Genomic DNA, 16,112 nt, shown 5'->3' with positions numbered 1-16,112 from the left:
AAATGTATGTATTTCAGTAAACCCGGGAACCAAAGAACACAGTGAATCCTAGCCTAGTATATATATGGTAAAGGGAATAACAGAATTATTAGAGTTATTTTAATATAAGAAATGAAATAAAGATATTTATCGACTGTGATGAGTGTTATAAAAGGAGAGTATAAGGCTACAACAGCGATTCTCACTAGACACTGTTGGAAGTGAACTTGACCACTTGGGAAGCTGGGAAGCTGTGGGGAGGGAAAGTGGGAGGAAAATCAGGGAGGGGCTAACACTGGTAGAAAAGAAATGTATGCATTACCTTGCTTATGTAGCTGTAACTCTTCTGTACATCACCTGTACAATAAAAAATAAATTGAGAAATAAAGGAAAACAAAGGATAGAGTAGCCTATGATTTGGGTACAAATACTCCTCTGAATACAATATCCCAGACTGGATTTCAACAAGAGCATCACAAGTGCTCAGAATTGCACCCATGTTCTTTATTATTTTAGGGAGAACTCAAATAGTTTTGTGACTTAATACAAATATCTATTAGGTTGCAGTTGCAACTGTTTTTGTTTTGTTGGTGTTTATACACATGTATGACTCAAGCATAAAAGTATTTCTTATTCAGGCCAATGCTATTCTAGAAAATAAGATGGGAATGAGCTATAGGAAACTGACTCTGTGTGTGTGTGTGTGTGTGTTTTCTCTCACTGTCACAAAAATACTTGAGAGAAGCAACTTGTGAAGAGGAAAGATTAATTTTCGCTTATGTTTTTCTGTCTCTAGATATTGGACTAGTTGCTTTGACCTGTAGTGAGGTAGAGCATGGCTGAGGCTTGAGGCAGTAGAAAGTCATCCATCTCATAGAAATCTGGAAAAAAAAGAAACAACAACAAAAAGCCTAGTAAGGGTGGGAACAAAAAAAATACCCTTCAAGGTTATTTCCCTCCAACTAGCCCCCACCTCCTAAAATCTTTATCAGCCTATTTCCATGAGGTCAGAGCCCTTACCATCTCTTCACCTTCCAAAAGCTCATTGCTAAACACAGCTGCATTGGGGCCCAGATCTTAGCACACGAGCCATGGGAAATGTGTAAGATGGAAACTACAACAAACACTTATGATCTGGAAAGAGCAGGGGTAAGAAAATTAGGGCAGGTTCTCATAAGAACAATCCAAGACTCTGTGGAGTTCTTATGATAAGCACATTTCTCCTGGGAATTTTAAATACAAGGATTTAAGCACAACCATCTGCTTTTTAAATGGTTTATAAGAGTGTGATAAGACTTACACGAATGATCTAGTGACAGATATTATCCTTACTCAGTTTCTCCTTAGGGAGTTCCGTCCACTCAGCATGCTGATCTTCAATAACACCACCTCCTCCTCCAGTTTCCTACTCACCGCCTTCCCGGGGCTGGAGCTGGCTCACATCTGGATCTCCATTCCTGTCTTCTGCCTCTATACCATTGCCCTGGTGGGAAACAGCATGATTGTGCTGGTGGTGATGGTTGAGAGCAGACTCCACAAGCCCATGTACTATTTCCTCTCCATGCTCTCCGGGGTTGATCTCTGTCTGACTGTCACCACCCTTCCCACAGTCCTGGGAGTTCTCTGGTTCCATGCCAGGGAGATCAGCATCAAAGCATGTCGAGTTCAAATGTTCTTCGTGCACGGCTTCTCTTTCTTGGAGTCCTCCGTGCTGGTTGCCATGGCCTTTGACCGCTACATGGCCATCTGTAACCCACTTAAGTATGCCACAGTCCTCACAGACATGACGAGCCTGGTGATGGGACTCACCATCGTCATACGACAAGTCGTCTTCATGTTTCCCTGCGTGTTGGCGGTGAACTCTGTGTCTTTCCAGGGAGGCCAAGAGCTCTCTCATCCATTTTGCTTCCACCCAGATCTGATCAAATTTACCCATACCAACCCCTGGGTCAGCAGCTTCTGGGGGATGTTTCTTCAGTTCTACCTGACCGGCACCGACCTACTCTTCATTCTCTTCTCCTATGTCCTGATTCTCCGCACGGTCCTGAGTCTCGTGGCCCCCAAGAAGCAACAGAAAGCTCTCAGCACGTGTGTCTGCCACATCTGTGCGGTGACCGTCTTCTACGTGCCTATGATCAGCCTGTCTTTAGCCCACCGGCTCTTCAGCCCCACTCCCAGGGTGATCTGCAGCGTTCTGGCCAATATTTACCTGCTCTTACCTCCTGTTCTGAACCCCATCATTTATAGCTTGAAGACCAAGGTGATCCGCCGGGCCATATGCCAGCTGTTTCAATTCAAGGGTTGGCGGGATCCCAATACCAGGAACTTGTGAGGAAGGTGGAACTGAACTGAGCAATTTTCTGGTATAAAACTATGGTGATGTTGTAAATAATATTTGGACTAGTGTCATCCAGAGACATTTTGGTTAGTGACTGGATCATGGGAGAAAGAAGGAGATGTGATTTTTCCCTTGAGCTTATTCAAAGAGGTTTTGTTTCCCCCCTTTAAATATCACTTTTCAAAACCAACTTGGTTTCCACCCAGAATTGAAAATTATGACCTGGACTCCTGGGTGTACACATTAAAAGCATAATTACAATAATTTCGACAAGATGTAACAATTTATCTGCTTTTAAAGTCATTTAGGTCAGAAGTAAATGCCAAGGGTTTTCTTTTTCTAGTCAACTGAAATGAAATTCAATTTTCCCAGAAACAAAAAGGATTGTTCCTTGAGGTAGTTAAAGGAGGGAAACACACAACTGTGTAAAAGCATGCTCATATGAATTTGTAATTAAGATCTCCAGGAAATCAGCTGGTTTCAGTTCCTTAGTCATTCCTAGTGCCTCTAAGAATGCAGATGCACTCTGTGTTATCTTCAATCCCTTTAATTTATGTAGTGAAGGGAATTTTATGGTTACTTTCCAGCATTCCAGTCAGCTTTGTATATAAAGTATTTTTTCATTGTCTGGGTATTCTTATGTTTTATAATTTCATAGCTTTTTCTGCTGGGAAGATTTGTCTGTTAGCTGGCTCTGTATTCTGTTGGGCTTATTATAGTATATTGTACAGTAACTTCCATGCTGATTAGTTAGTTGTATTCTTGTTTGGTGTGTTTTCGCTGATCTTAATGGGCATATATTTAGAATAAAAAAGCAATTCATTGGAGATGCTTAGTGTACTTTGAACAAAGTCACACTTTGTATTCCTTTGGTTTCCTTCCCTTTTTCAAATATTTGGTGGGCTTCATTATGCTGTTTTCGTGTGTGTGTGTGTGTGTGTGTGTGTGTGTGTGTGTGTGTGTGTGTGCATGTGCATGTGCATGTATCATCTTCCCTCTTCACAAGTCCCACTAGCCTCTCTGTCCTTTTTTTGCATTCACATCTCTTCATCATCATCATCAACACCATCATCATCATCATCATCATCATCTTCATCATCATCATCATCATCATCATCATCAATAACAGCATCACCATCATTTTAGGCCTAGAGTTCATGTGGAGTGAAACTATGTGACATGTGATTTTTTGAGTTTGACTTATTTCACTCAACTCGATGGTCTCCACTTCTATTAATTTTCCTATTAGTGTCACCATTTTACTCTTGTTTATGGATAAATAATGATCTGCTTTTGTATATATATCACGTTTCATCAGTTGGTGGATGGTTGCAGTAGTCAAGCTAATTTCAAGGCTTGATGATTGCCGAAAGTGCTGCAATAAACATGGGTGTGCAGGATCTTGTATGCTAATTCACACTGCCCAGGAGTGATACTACAGCAGCATCTTAAAGATGGGCCTGTTTTTAATTTTTGGATACATTGCCACAGTGATATCCAAGGTGAATGCATCAGTTAACACTCATTTTCTGATGCTGTTTAATGGAGTAACTCCGTTGCTGTTCAGAACATTTTAGACTTTTTATTCAGAGTGTTTCTGATGGAGCATGGTAGCTCATGCTCTTGATTTATAGCTTCTTGGGGGGCTGAGTAGACTCATTCACTTGCATAACTCATTGGTGTTCACTTGTTGACTCATTGATGTTAATAATGATGTGAAAAAATATTCTGAAAAAGAACCTAATTTTAGAATGACTTGATTATTTGGTATCAAATTCCCTAAATACCAATAGCTCAACAGAACGATTATGCAGGGAAATGAAAGTGGCCGACAGGTTTTATATCATGTAGGAAGTTACCAAATTTTACTCCTGGGTAACCAGGAGCCAGTTTAGAATATTTGATTGAAAGAGATGGAAACACTTAAAATGTATTTTGCGTTTTTCCGGTGAGGACTCTTCCAGGTGTGTTTAGACTTACAGCACTTTTGCAATGTGGGAAACACAGGCTGCTGGTGAAATCCCCATCTTAAACAGATGCAAAGGTTACAAGCGAGAAGTAAGCTGCCTTATAATGATATAATTCTACCCTCTAGATATTTTTCCCCTATGTTTTGTCACCGGCTCCTGCTGAGGCTCTAGGTATGAAAGAGTTAATGTACGAGCCCTGGGTTAATGTACTAACCCTTTCTTTATTAACTTATGAGGAGATCTCATAGGAGTTAACTCCCCAGAGGTCTATAGATACACTGAGACAAAGTGGAGGTCAACACACAGTTCTTGTTCTTATCTTTCAGGGAGCCAAGTGTCTGGTTTCGGTAAGTCTGAGGAGCCAAAAAAAATCCTATTGGTAACCTTAAACCAGGGCTTCACATTAGCTTGTGTCCAAATAAATGACTGCAGGGGAAAAATAGGAATGTGAGTTCAGCGAATGTGTGTGTATATGTATATGTGTGTATAAATATGTCTCCGTGTGTGGCTGATGGTAACATCTGAATGTTAAGTAATTACTAGGTTAGTTTATTAATATTTTAACATTTGTAAGGTCCCATGTACTTGATAATATAAAACTTGATATAAAACAACAAAGAAGAGAAAATGTCCTCATTGCCAGTGTAAGACTTATTTGGAAGGAGGGGCTAAGGCAATATTCTTCAAGTATATTTTTTCTTTTGTGCCAGTTCTGGTGTTTGAACTTAGGGCGTGGGTACTGTTCTTGAGCTTTCTCAAGGCTCTACCACTTGAGCCACAGCACCACTTCCGGCTTTTTCTGAGGATGTGGTACAGAGGAATTGAACCAATGGCTTTGTGCATGCTAGCAAGCACTCTGCCATGAGGCTGCACTCTCAGCCCTGTCAGAGTATTGTTTAAATTAACTAGTGGTGTTTGCTCATTTTCTTCAGTATGTTCAAGATTGTATCTGAGGATCTAAAATAACTCTAAGGTAGGTATGATTCTTTACAGACTTCAACAGAAGAGGAAACAGCTACGTGGTAGTTTTGGCTCACACTTTAGGTTACCATGCTGAAGCTTATGCTCAGATATTTGTTCATTAGGCTAAGGACTGATTAGTTACCTTAAATACCAAAATTTTGAGGTCTGGACAATATTTAATCATAAGACTCTTCTCTTTAAGTGTTCATTTGCTACATATTGTATCTACTATCTTAGATTTCTGCCAATTTCTCTTAATATTTCTTTTCAACATTTTCTCAATAACATTGATGATCTGAAGAGTTCCATGATATTTAAATAATCTATTTTTATGTTTTTTTTAAAAATCTGGGTAAGGTAATCTATCTTTTTAGCCCAGAGCTGGCTTGAACTCAGGGCCTGATTATTGCACCACTTCTGGCTTATTCTATGTATGTGGTACCAAGAAATCAAATCTGGATTTTTGTGCATGCGAGGCAAGCACTCTACCACTAGGCCAAATTCCCGACTCCAGATAATCTATTTTCATGATATAAAGTTAGCAGCGATCATGTCAATACTTGTTAATTTAAATTATTTTGGGCTATTTCTTTTTCTGAAGCTTAGATCTCCATGCCCAGATACATAGTCCACTGAAGAATGAATTTATTACTGAAAATATAATCTGAAGAATGGCAGCAACCTATTCTTTTTTTCCCCAGTTGGTTGTGGGACTTAAACTCTGGGCCTGGGTGCTGTCCCTGGGCTCTTCAGCTCAAGGCTATCACCTTACCCCTTGAGCCACACCGCCACTTCTGATTTTCTGGAATTTAATTGGAGATTACAGTCTTACAGACTTTGGTACCTGGGCTGGCTCTGAACTTTGATCACCTTAACTGGCATTGAAGCTTTGGAAGAGAACAGATTCTCTCTTCCTGTATATATTCTATTAAAGTTTGGTGAATTTCTCTCATTTGTAATTCGAAATTTAAAAATTTATGAGGTGACAATGATATATACTAAGTGCATTACCCTTTTATGGGTTCTACCATTATGTTTTATATTTTGCCATTTTTTCCAGTAGAAATGAATCTCATAAGTATTTATGCATCTGTTTAGAAGGTTAATTCAAAGGAGGGAGAATTTATGTTGTCTATTTTAGATATTTGTGTTTTCTGGTCATTTATATCACTTATTCAATATTTGGTTATCCTGAAACTTAAAATGCAGTAATAAATTGGAAGATCATGTATCTTGTCTCTGAAAATGTAAATAGCAAACTTGCTTTATAGACTGCATGTGCAAATCAGGTACTATTATGTAGGTAGAGTTTTAATGTTTAAATTTAAAAAAGAAATCAAGTGGTTTGAACATTTTTCTTACAATTTCTTTAACTGACATGACACAGATATATGTTAGCCCAGTCAGGATAGACAAGATGAATATGTGTGTGTGTGTGTGTGTGTGTGTGTGTGTGATTACTGTACAGACTACAACTCTCCCTTTGAAATAAAATGAATGAAGTCTAATCCAAAATATTGAGACTAGATAAGGTAATTTGACTGCATTATCCCTTACATATTCTACTAAAGTCTACTATAATAAATACCAATATTTTTGATAATTCTCTGCAATATGGTGAACAGAGGTTTAATTGTATTTTATTATTACAACAGCAGACTACTTATTAATTAAATTAAATTAAATTAAATCTTTTTCACCAAATAGGTGAAAAATATGCCTGACCATAAATCATTGTTTTTTTATATAATTCTTGAAGGAATATATGAACACATTTACATAAATCATACTCATGAATATTATGTATATAGGATCCTATTTCCTAAGTTTAAAACAGTAAATAGTCCACAAACTTAACACTTTAGAATTTGTTTACTAATTATTTTCAGTGATCTGTGAGTTAGATAATGGTTTCAAAATTTCTTCCATAAATTTTATAAATTCCAGCAAAAAGATTCTGTGTGTCTTTTTATTCAGTCAATGCAAACAGTTCTACATTGATATACTTTACCTGTTTGGTGAAAAATGTTGAACAATAAATATTTAGCATGAATTGTTAGAGTGAACCTGTCATGTAGGAGGATTTATAATATTTAAGACTTATGGTAACTTTGGAATAGTGTAATTGTTTCAGATACCAAATACCTTTCTTTGTACTATGTATGAAAGCACATTCTAGCCCCACAAAACTGCATTTTATTCAAAAGTCTGACTGGATTTTGCTCATGTAAAATTTCAGAGCTGGCTAAAACTCCCACAATCTCCACTCATGTCTGTTCTTAACAACTCTGACGTGAAGTATTTTCTTCTGACGGGGATTCCAGGACTGGAGCATGCCCAGATATACATCTCCATTCCCATCTGCCTCACATACCTGGTTGGCATCCTGGGCAACTGCACCATTCTCTTTATCATCAAGACAGAACGCTCACTTCACGAGCCCATGTATTATTTCCTTGCCATGCTGGCTGTCTCTGACATGGGACTATCCTTCTCTTCCCTTCCTACCATGCTGAGAATCTTCTTGTTCAATGCCATGACAATTTCTCCAGATGCCTGCTTTGTTCAAGAATTTTTTATTCATGGATTCACTGTTATGGAATCTTCTGTGCTTCTCATTATGTCTTTGGACCGCTTTGTCGCCATCCATAACCCTCTAAGGTACAGTTCTATTCTTACTAGCAGCAGAGTGGCTAAAATTGGAATAATCTTAGCCTTTAGGAGCCTAATTTTAGTGCTTCCATTTCCCTTCACTCTAAGGAGACTGAAGTATTGCAAAAAAAATCTCCTTTCTCATTCATACTGTCTTCATCAGGATATCATGAAGCTCGCCTGTTCTGACAACAAGATCAATTTCATCTATGGTTTCTTTGTTGCTCTCTGTACTATGCTGGACTTTTCACTGATTACGGTGTCTTATGTGCTCATCTTGAAGACTGTACTCAGCATTGCTTCTCTGGCAGAGAGGCTGAAGGCCCTAAATACCTGTGTTTCCCACATTTGTGCTGTGTTCATCTTCTATGTGCCCATCATCACCTTGGCTGCCATGCATCGCTTTGCCAAGCACAAAAGCCCTCTAGTCATTATCCTTATTGCAAATATATTCTTATTGGTGCCACCTCTGATGAACCCCATTGTGTACTGTGTAAAGACTCGGCAAATCCGGGAGAAGGTTTTGGGAAAGGTAGCCAACATCTGTGTCAGATGATAATTTGAATATGTAAGAAATAAATTACCAGCTAGTAAATACTTAGTAGAGTTGTTTTATCTTCAAGGTGATGGTGATGTCGGGAAAATAATTTAAACAGGCTAGGGAAAAAAATAGCCAAGGGATCTGCAAGATTCATAGAAGTTGAATGAACATTTTAAGAGGAGTTGAAATAAAACTTGGGTAATGGACCAGTTAGATCAGAAAGAATAAGAATTTGAGCAAACAGAATATTGTGTGATTAGCATTTATTAAAATCATTGCTTCAGGCTGGGCGTGGTGGCTCACACCTATAATACTAGCTACTCAGGAGGCTGAATTCTGAGGATCAAGGTTCAAAGCCAGCCCAGGCACAAAATGACCAGGGCTTATCTTACCTACAATTAAGCTTTAGAAAACATGTAGTGGGGCTTGGCTCAAGGGGAAGGGTGGTAGCCTTGAGCTGAAGAGTTCAGGGACAGCACCCAGGCTGAGTTCAAGCCCCATGACCCACAAAATAAATCATTGCTTCAATGTGGAATCTCTATACCATCAAGGAGAATGTATTATCTATGAAGAATGTAACGTGGCAAATCCATAGGAACATTTTTGGATAAAGTGACTGAATAAGATTTATTTGTATTTAGAAGAGAATTGCAAGTCTAAATTTAGGAGGTGTTAGAAATCCTATTGAGTCTGCAAAAAAATACCTAACAGGACACATCTAATTTTAAGGAACAATATGTTGTTATAAAATCAGCATATAAGTTATAGAAAAGTCACAGATTCTGCTAAGGAAAGAAAATAATTTCAAACTATATGATTTTTCATACTTAGTCATTTTTTGTGATAATGTTTTCCTTGAGCATTTAAAAGAAAGCATAACCCTTCAAATATGTTTTTAAATATTAAATTACTATAGTACAGAAAATTGTGTATCAAGACATTTTCAATAAATTTTAGGTATATAATTTATCTACCATGTTTTTTCCCCTATTATTCCATATCTACTTTCCTCTATAGCTTTACCTAAAGCATCTTGCAGAGTAATATAAATGGAGCATCACCTTACTAAACTTATACTGAAACCTTTGTTTTTTGTGTGTTTTCTTTCAGCAACGCAGTATTTGTTTTATACTGTTACATAACAAAGTCCCATGTAATCCCCATTTTAAGAGCATAGTCCATTTTGTAAATTTAATTTTACTATCAAAGTGATGTACGAAGATGTTACAGTTACATATGTAAGATAATGAGTACATTTCTTCTCTAGCATTGCTACCCCCTCCCATGTTTTCCTCCTATTTTCCCTCCACCCCATACTCCCCCCCAACCAAGTTGTTCCATTGTCATTTCCAACATAATGTCTTGTGACTATTACTGTTATACTGGTTTACCCTTTGTCCTTTGTCTCACCATTTCACTGATCCCTTCCAGCCTTATTTCAAATAAACGGATATACAATATATAAGGTACCAAAATCGCATAGAGTGACAAGGGATAAACCACAGGGGAAAAAAAGAAAAAAGAAATCGCTTCACATATTACAGTAAAAACAATAGCCATAAAGAAAAATCTCTTGTTTCCATAGCCTGGAGTTCTGCACAGCTGTTGAACTCTTGTGATCCTCTGCTAGGACATTCCTAGACATATACTAGACTATTTCTAATGAGGGAAACCATAGAGTCTACAATTTCTTTGGGCACAGTCCTTTGTTAGTCTTGGGATTGGGTTCTAGGACCATGACCAATTATCACTGAAAGACAGTAAACAATCAGCACCTCTTGTCACCCAGACACCTGCTTCTACTTTGAGCCTTAGCTGAACAACTTTCTCCATGGTGACAATGAAACATTCAGATGATTTTCTGAATACACTGTCTCTTCCCTCGTCTCTGCCTCAGCATCGAATATGTTATTCTAGATTAAAATACATTTCTACATCTTTTCCCCTACCACCTTTGTCTAAATTTTATATGTCCCTAAGACACCTCAAATAATTTTATTAAGATTGGCTATCTTCTTTAAAACATATTCCTCATTGGAAGATTTTATTTTAACACCATTTTAACTGCTTGCACTTCGAATAGTACAAATAATAGGTCTGTGAAACAGCTTATCCTCAAATTTAGAGTCTTAAAAGTTTTACTTTTTACTCTGATTTGCATTTGAATTGATCTTGTAGTAGGATTGACCCCTTTGTTTCTATGTCTGCTGGAAAAAAAACTGGAGAGATGCAACATGGAATACTCTGAGGATGCAAAATGGAATACTCACTCACTGGGTTCATACCTTAGCTGAGCCTGTTGGATGAAACATGCAGTTGCCCTATATGGACCTGGATTCCTGTCAGTATAGTGGCTGAGAAGCAAGAGCAAATGTTGAGTAAGATAGATAGATAGATAGATAGATAGATAGATAGATAGATAGACAGACAGACAGACAGGCAGACCTCATCAATGAGAAACGTGCCATCTATGATCTGATTTTGAGACGCCTTTGGGCTCATTTCTACAGCATGTCTTCATGGGGCAGTTACATAGGCCTCCTCAGTTCTAAGAGAAGAAACTCTCTGGCTTTGCGTGGAAGGGCAAACCTCTGGGATTGGAAACACTTCCCTTTGGAAAATGAGACTGGGAATATCTTTGAAGATAGTTTTGGGAACTTTACTGCCTCAGAGTACCCCGAGTCCCTCCCTATCTGCCTTTTACAAAGTCATGCATGGCGCATGGCGTGAAAGCTGCCCTTTGTTCATCCTTATGCACAGGTGTAGCGCCAACCAAGGCCTCTTCCCTGCGGTGCGGTGCATATCCCCTCCTCTAGAGATGGCGCAGCGAGAGAACGTCTCCAAAGGCGTTCACGTCTCCAAACAGTCAGAAACAGAAAGCGTGTGCCACCTGATCTCGGCTCTGTTTCATCTTCATGCTGTAGACAATGGGGTTCATGTCCAGAGAGGACAAACAGTGGATGAAAAAGAGCTGGGCAAAGCAGGCATCATAACTAATATCCCTCGCTCCTGCCCAAAAGATGCCGTAGGAAGGGTGCAAAGGGAAAGTCCCAGGTTAGTGAGAGCCAGCATGGACAGGAAGAGGCACACAGGCTCATGGAGTGAAGGGTCGACTTTCATGATAAAAAGCACCATGCAGTTGCAGAGGATGGAAATCAGATACATGCAACACAGCTGGAAGGAGACCCAGATGTGCGAATGTTCAAGCCCAGAAATGCCACTCAGCAGGAAGACGGAAGACATGCTGCTACTGTTTTCTTGGTATCCCAGCACCATTGTATCTCACAAAGACGTGATCATTTGAAAAAATCACTTCCAAAATCTCAGAACACCTTCTGAAAGTGTGAGTGATTGCACCTAGTAAATACTGGAAAACACAAATAAAAACCAGAATCAGGTAGCCACTCTTCCAACAAACAGGTTGTTTCAAGTTTTGGACCCAAGTTATTGTCAATGTCTTTTAAATGTTTTTTTTTTTTACTTATTTTATTGTAAAGATGATGTACAGTGGGGGTATAGTTACAAATCAGGTATTGAGGATAGTTATTTTTTTTTAAGTTGATTGTGCTTTTAATGTAAACAGTTTTCAAATACCTTAAGAACCAAAAGTTTCACAAATTCATTAGAAAATTAATAAAATTATACTATTTGCTGAATCCTATAATGTCCTCCATGGTTCCACATTATTCTGAGAACAATAGAGTAGAATAAGGAGCTAAGAACAACATGAGTACATTCATTCTTGAAACTGTTCACTTCTCTCATTTTCTCTCAGATATTTCCCCCCTCTCATTTTTTTTTTTTTGCTACTCCTGGGGCTTGAATTCAGGGCCTGAGCACTGTCCTTGGGCTTTCTTCAAGGCAAGAGCTCTACCACTAGAGCCACAGCACCACTTCTGAGTTTTTTTTTTCTGTATATGTGGTACTGAAGAATCGAACCCAGGCCTTCGTGTATGCTAGGCAAGCACTCTGCCACTAGGCCGAACTCCTGACCCTGAATAGCTCACTTTCAACCTAGTGTCTAGTGAGTGTCTCTGCTGAATTAGTTCATCCTTTGTCCTACTGTTTCTGTGCTTTCCTTTACCCCTCCCCAGACAAACTCTCACACAGGACAAAGGATAAATAAAAAAAGGCAAAAAGGTCTGGGAAAGAACAAAGAACAAAGAACCACAAACAGTATGAAAATACCCTCTTATTCCATTTATAGGAGTTCATTTCAATGAAATACCATTTCATACCATCATACAGCTATTGGGCTCTTGTGATCTTCTCCTAAGAATAGCCTCCTTTGGTCTCACTGTGTGAATGCTTAGGGAAATATTTTTAACTTTATCATTTCAGTGAGGAACAAAGACATGAAGTGTTAAAAGAATTTGCTTAGGTTATGCAATGTTTAAGAGTTCACCTGGGTGAGGTGGAATTCCACAGCAAGCTCTTCTACCCTTCCCCTCTTCTCTGACCTGTGTATCTGCTCTCCACTTTATCCAGTGCACTCTGAAATTTATTTAGGTGAGGACTTGATGTTTCCTACACTTGTAACAAGCTCATTTGCTCAAGAAATCTTCCTTCTTCAGCCTTGTGAGTAGGTGGACTGCAGTGGTATGTACTGTGACCGTTTTTGAACTCAGTAGGTTCTGTCAATGGCAAACAACTAGGAGCAGATCCTAGACAATGATTCTGTCCCTGGCCAAGATGGGTCATCAGTAGTGACTTGTGCAATCTTTGAAGGCCACAACTCTTGTTGGGGAATCCTTGTTCTAGAGCATTTTATCTCCTTGGATTCTAGTAATTTCTGTGTTTGCTCCTTCAAGGGATAAGCAAGATCATGTGTCATGATCTCTAATTAGTAAACCTTAAGTGAACACTTCATATACCTCTCTTCTGCTAGGCCTCTTTCTAAGGTTTTAGTTTTTCTTTTATCTTCCCATACATAATTTATCATTTTCTATTCCTTGAACTGACTTCCTTCTTTCCTTCCTTCCTACTTTTCCTTTTCATTTTTCCTTCCTTCCTTCCTTCCTTCCTTCCTTCCTTCCTTCCTTCCTTCCTTCCTTCCTTTTTCCCCTTTCCTTCTTTCCTTTTTCCATTTTTCCTTTCAATTTCACTAACCATATAAAACAAATGACCCTAAGGGTTGGTCTTTCTCTTATCTCCTGCTCTGGTGTTACTGACAAAGAAATCATTCCTGGACAACATAGCTGATAAAAGCTGTTTACCAAATTATAAGAGAACTAGAGAACTGGAAGGGGTATCATGGCTATTTCTTTCTTTCTTTTTTTTTTGCCAGTCCTGGGCTTGGACTCAGGGCCTGAGAACTGTCCTTGGACTTTCTCAAAGCTAGAGCTCTACCGCTTGAGCCTCAGCACCACTTCCGGCTTTTTCTATGTATGTGGTATTAGGGAATTGAATCCGGGTCTTCGTGCATGATAGGCAAGCACTCTACCACGAGGCCAAATCCCGACCCTGTCATGGCTATTTCTAAAGTTATACTGAATCAATACAATTAAAAACCTTCAATCATCTATTCGACCAGTAGCTGACATTTCCCAGAATTCTAGGATCCAACAGCCACAGAACTAAATAGAGGGAGAGTTGAAGCATCATTAGCCATAATCTCATCATCTATCACAAGCTGAGTTGAGAATCTACAGAAGGAACAATGGTGGTCATAATTTCCATTCTTCATAGCTGTAGAAATAAAGGCTGAGAAGTCAAGGCCCTGTGCTATGTCAGATGCAACTAAGACCTTTTGTCTCCTAGAGTTCGACTGGAACACTCCCTCATAATTCCTCATAATATAAGGAGAGGGCAAGGATTTATTTTCTTTACCTTTGTCAACTCAGTGTATACAGTATGTCCTAGCCTATGGCTCACGCTCAGTTTCTTTCATAAGAGGCAATTTTATCTAGTTAATAATGAATAATTTGGTATATGTTTTATCTCCTTTAAATCTCCATGAATGATCTATTAATGCCATATTATATTAAGGAAATAGAGGGTTAAAAACTTATTACTGTCCTGGGTGGTTGTGACTTATGCCTGTATTCTAGCTATTCAGAAGGCTGTGATCAGAGGATCACAGTTTGAAGTCAGCCTTGTCAGGAAAGTCCATGAGATACCTGTTCCAATTAACCACCAAGAAACCAGAGGAGGACGTGTGGCTCAAATTGTAGAGTGCTAGCCTTGAGGAAAAAAGCTAAAGGAAGCATCTAGGCCCTGAGTTCAAGCTCACTGGAAAAAAGAAAACAAAAGAAATATGTTTATTTGAAATAGAGAAGAGAAGGGGAAAATCAAGATGATTGGGAGAGGGTGGGAGAGGGAAAGGGGAACAAAAACGTGAGAAGGGGTATCAATGCTCCAGAAGTAATGTACCCAATATCTGATGAATGTGGTAACTCCTCTATACATTACCATAACAATAAAATACAATAAAAATATATTATGCAAAGACTGAGGAGATAATACGTAGGATTTTAGCCAACAATAAACTTTTCTGAGTCTGGGCTCTAAACAGCTGTGGATATTCTTCTCATATAATTCAGTGACAAATAACACCATTTTGTATAAAATAAAAAACACACAGGTCTTTAAAATTGCTGACTACAGACCTATAAACTGGTTGTAGGGATGGGATTGAGTTATAGAAGGCTTGCCTTGCATTTGTGTGATACTGAGCTTGATTCCCATTCACCAAGAAAAAAACTGATTAAAGAAATAAATATGTACACATTTTCTCTCTCCATCTTAGTGGCAGAGCCATCAGCAGCTCTTGTCATTAACTCACTTTCTATTCAAAGAACCCATTGGCTCCAACTTCTACTGCTGTTTGAGCACATTATTAAAATGAAGGTTGTGAAAATAGAAATATAATTTGTAAGGAGCATCAACTATTTACCAGGTACTGTAAAAGAGACCTTTCAAATGTAATCATATTAAGAGCTCACAAAAACTTCCATATTATTACCTCAATTTATAAATGTGAAAAGAGAGGCTTCAAGAATTTTCATAATGCAATGGAGGTCATAGAACCTACAGCTACAATTCAGATTTAATTCCCTGGAATTTTCCATGTGCATAATAAAAATGTAAAGGAAGGGCACTCATTTCAGCAGTTGTTCTAACACAGTATGAGGTGGGTGGAGTTTAAATGACAAATTATTTACAGATGTATCAAGAGGTCTGGAGTTCTATCTTTTATTTGCTTTAAGCTGCAGATAAACTGTCTTTGGGATTAGAATTGCGCCTCTCAACATATGGGGAGTAGGACAGAAGAAGAATCAAAGGGAAAATGATAAGAACCTAGAAATAAAGGAAAGTCTAGAATAACGAAGTCAGAATTTTCTGGGGAATGAGCACGTATAGTCTTCTCAAACTAGAGAATTTAGTAAGATAGTATGGTAAGTCCTATTATTGAAAGAGTGTCCAAATATTTATTTTCTAATGGGGAAAGATTTCATTGGTCCCAACTAGTACTGAAATAATTGCTTAGGATGGGGTAGGAAAGTGAGTTCATTTTGCTGTGGCCTTTCTATCCAGACTTTTTTTCCTTGAAAAGATTTCAGCAAGTATAATGACTTAAACTCTGTGATTAGTCAGGGAAATATTTTTATGTGATATATATGCATATATGTATTTTTTTCTTTACTCAAAGGTTTAGATTGCTTCTGAT

The 16,112-nt window shown here is 38.4% G+C and overlaps 2 protein-coding genes across 2 annotated transcripts; both read left to right on the top strand.

Moving 5' to 3' along the window:
- The first annotated feature begins 1,345 nt into the window (after positions 1 to 1,345).
- Positions 1,346 to 2,326, top strand: Or51t1 (olfactory receptor family 51 subfamily T member 1). The gene is given in 1 exon segment (XM_090349074.1): positions 1,346 to 2,326. A coding segment is annotated over 1 exon segment (981 nt).
- A 5,193-nt stretch (positions 2,327 to 7,519) lies between these two features.
- Positions 7,520 to 8,458, top strand: LOC150053398 (olfactory receptor 51A7). Its single transcript, XM_090349073.1, has one exon. It carries the CDS (start codon positions 7,520 to 7,522, stop codon positions 8,456 to 8,458), a length of 939 nt encoding a protein of 312 aa, XP_090205199.1.
- Positions 8,459 to 16,112: the final 7,654 nt, after the last annotated feature.

This window comes from Megascapheus bottae, chromosome 16 (assembly GCF_031878675.1).
Source record: "Megascapheus bottae isolate mThoBot1 chromosome 16, mThoBot2.hap1, whole genome shotgun sequence".
NCBI lineage: Eukaryota > Metazoa > Chordata > Mammalia > Rodentia > Geomyidae > Megascapheus > Megascapheus bottae.
This window is presented reverse-complemented; position numbering and strand designations above follow the sequence as displayed.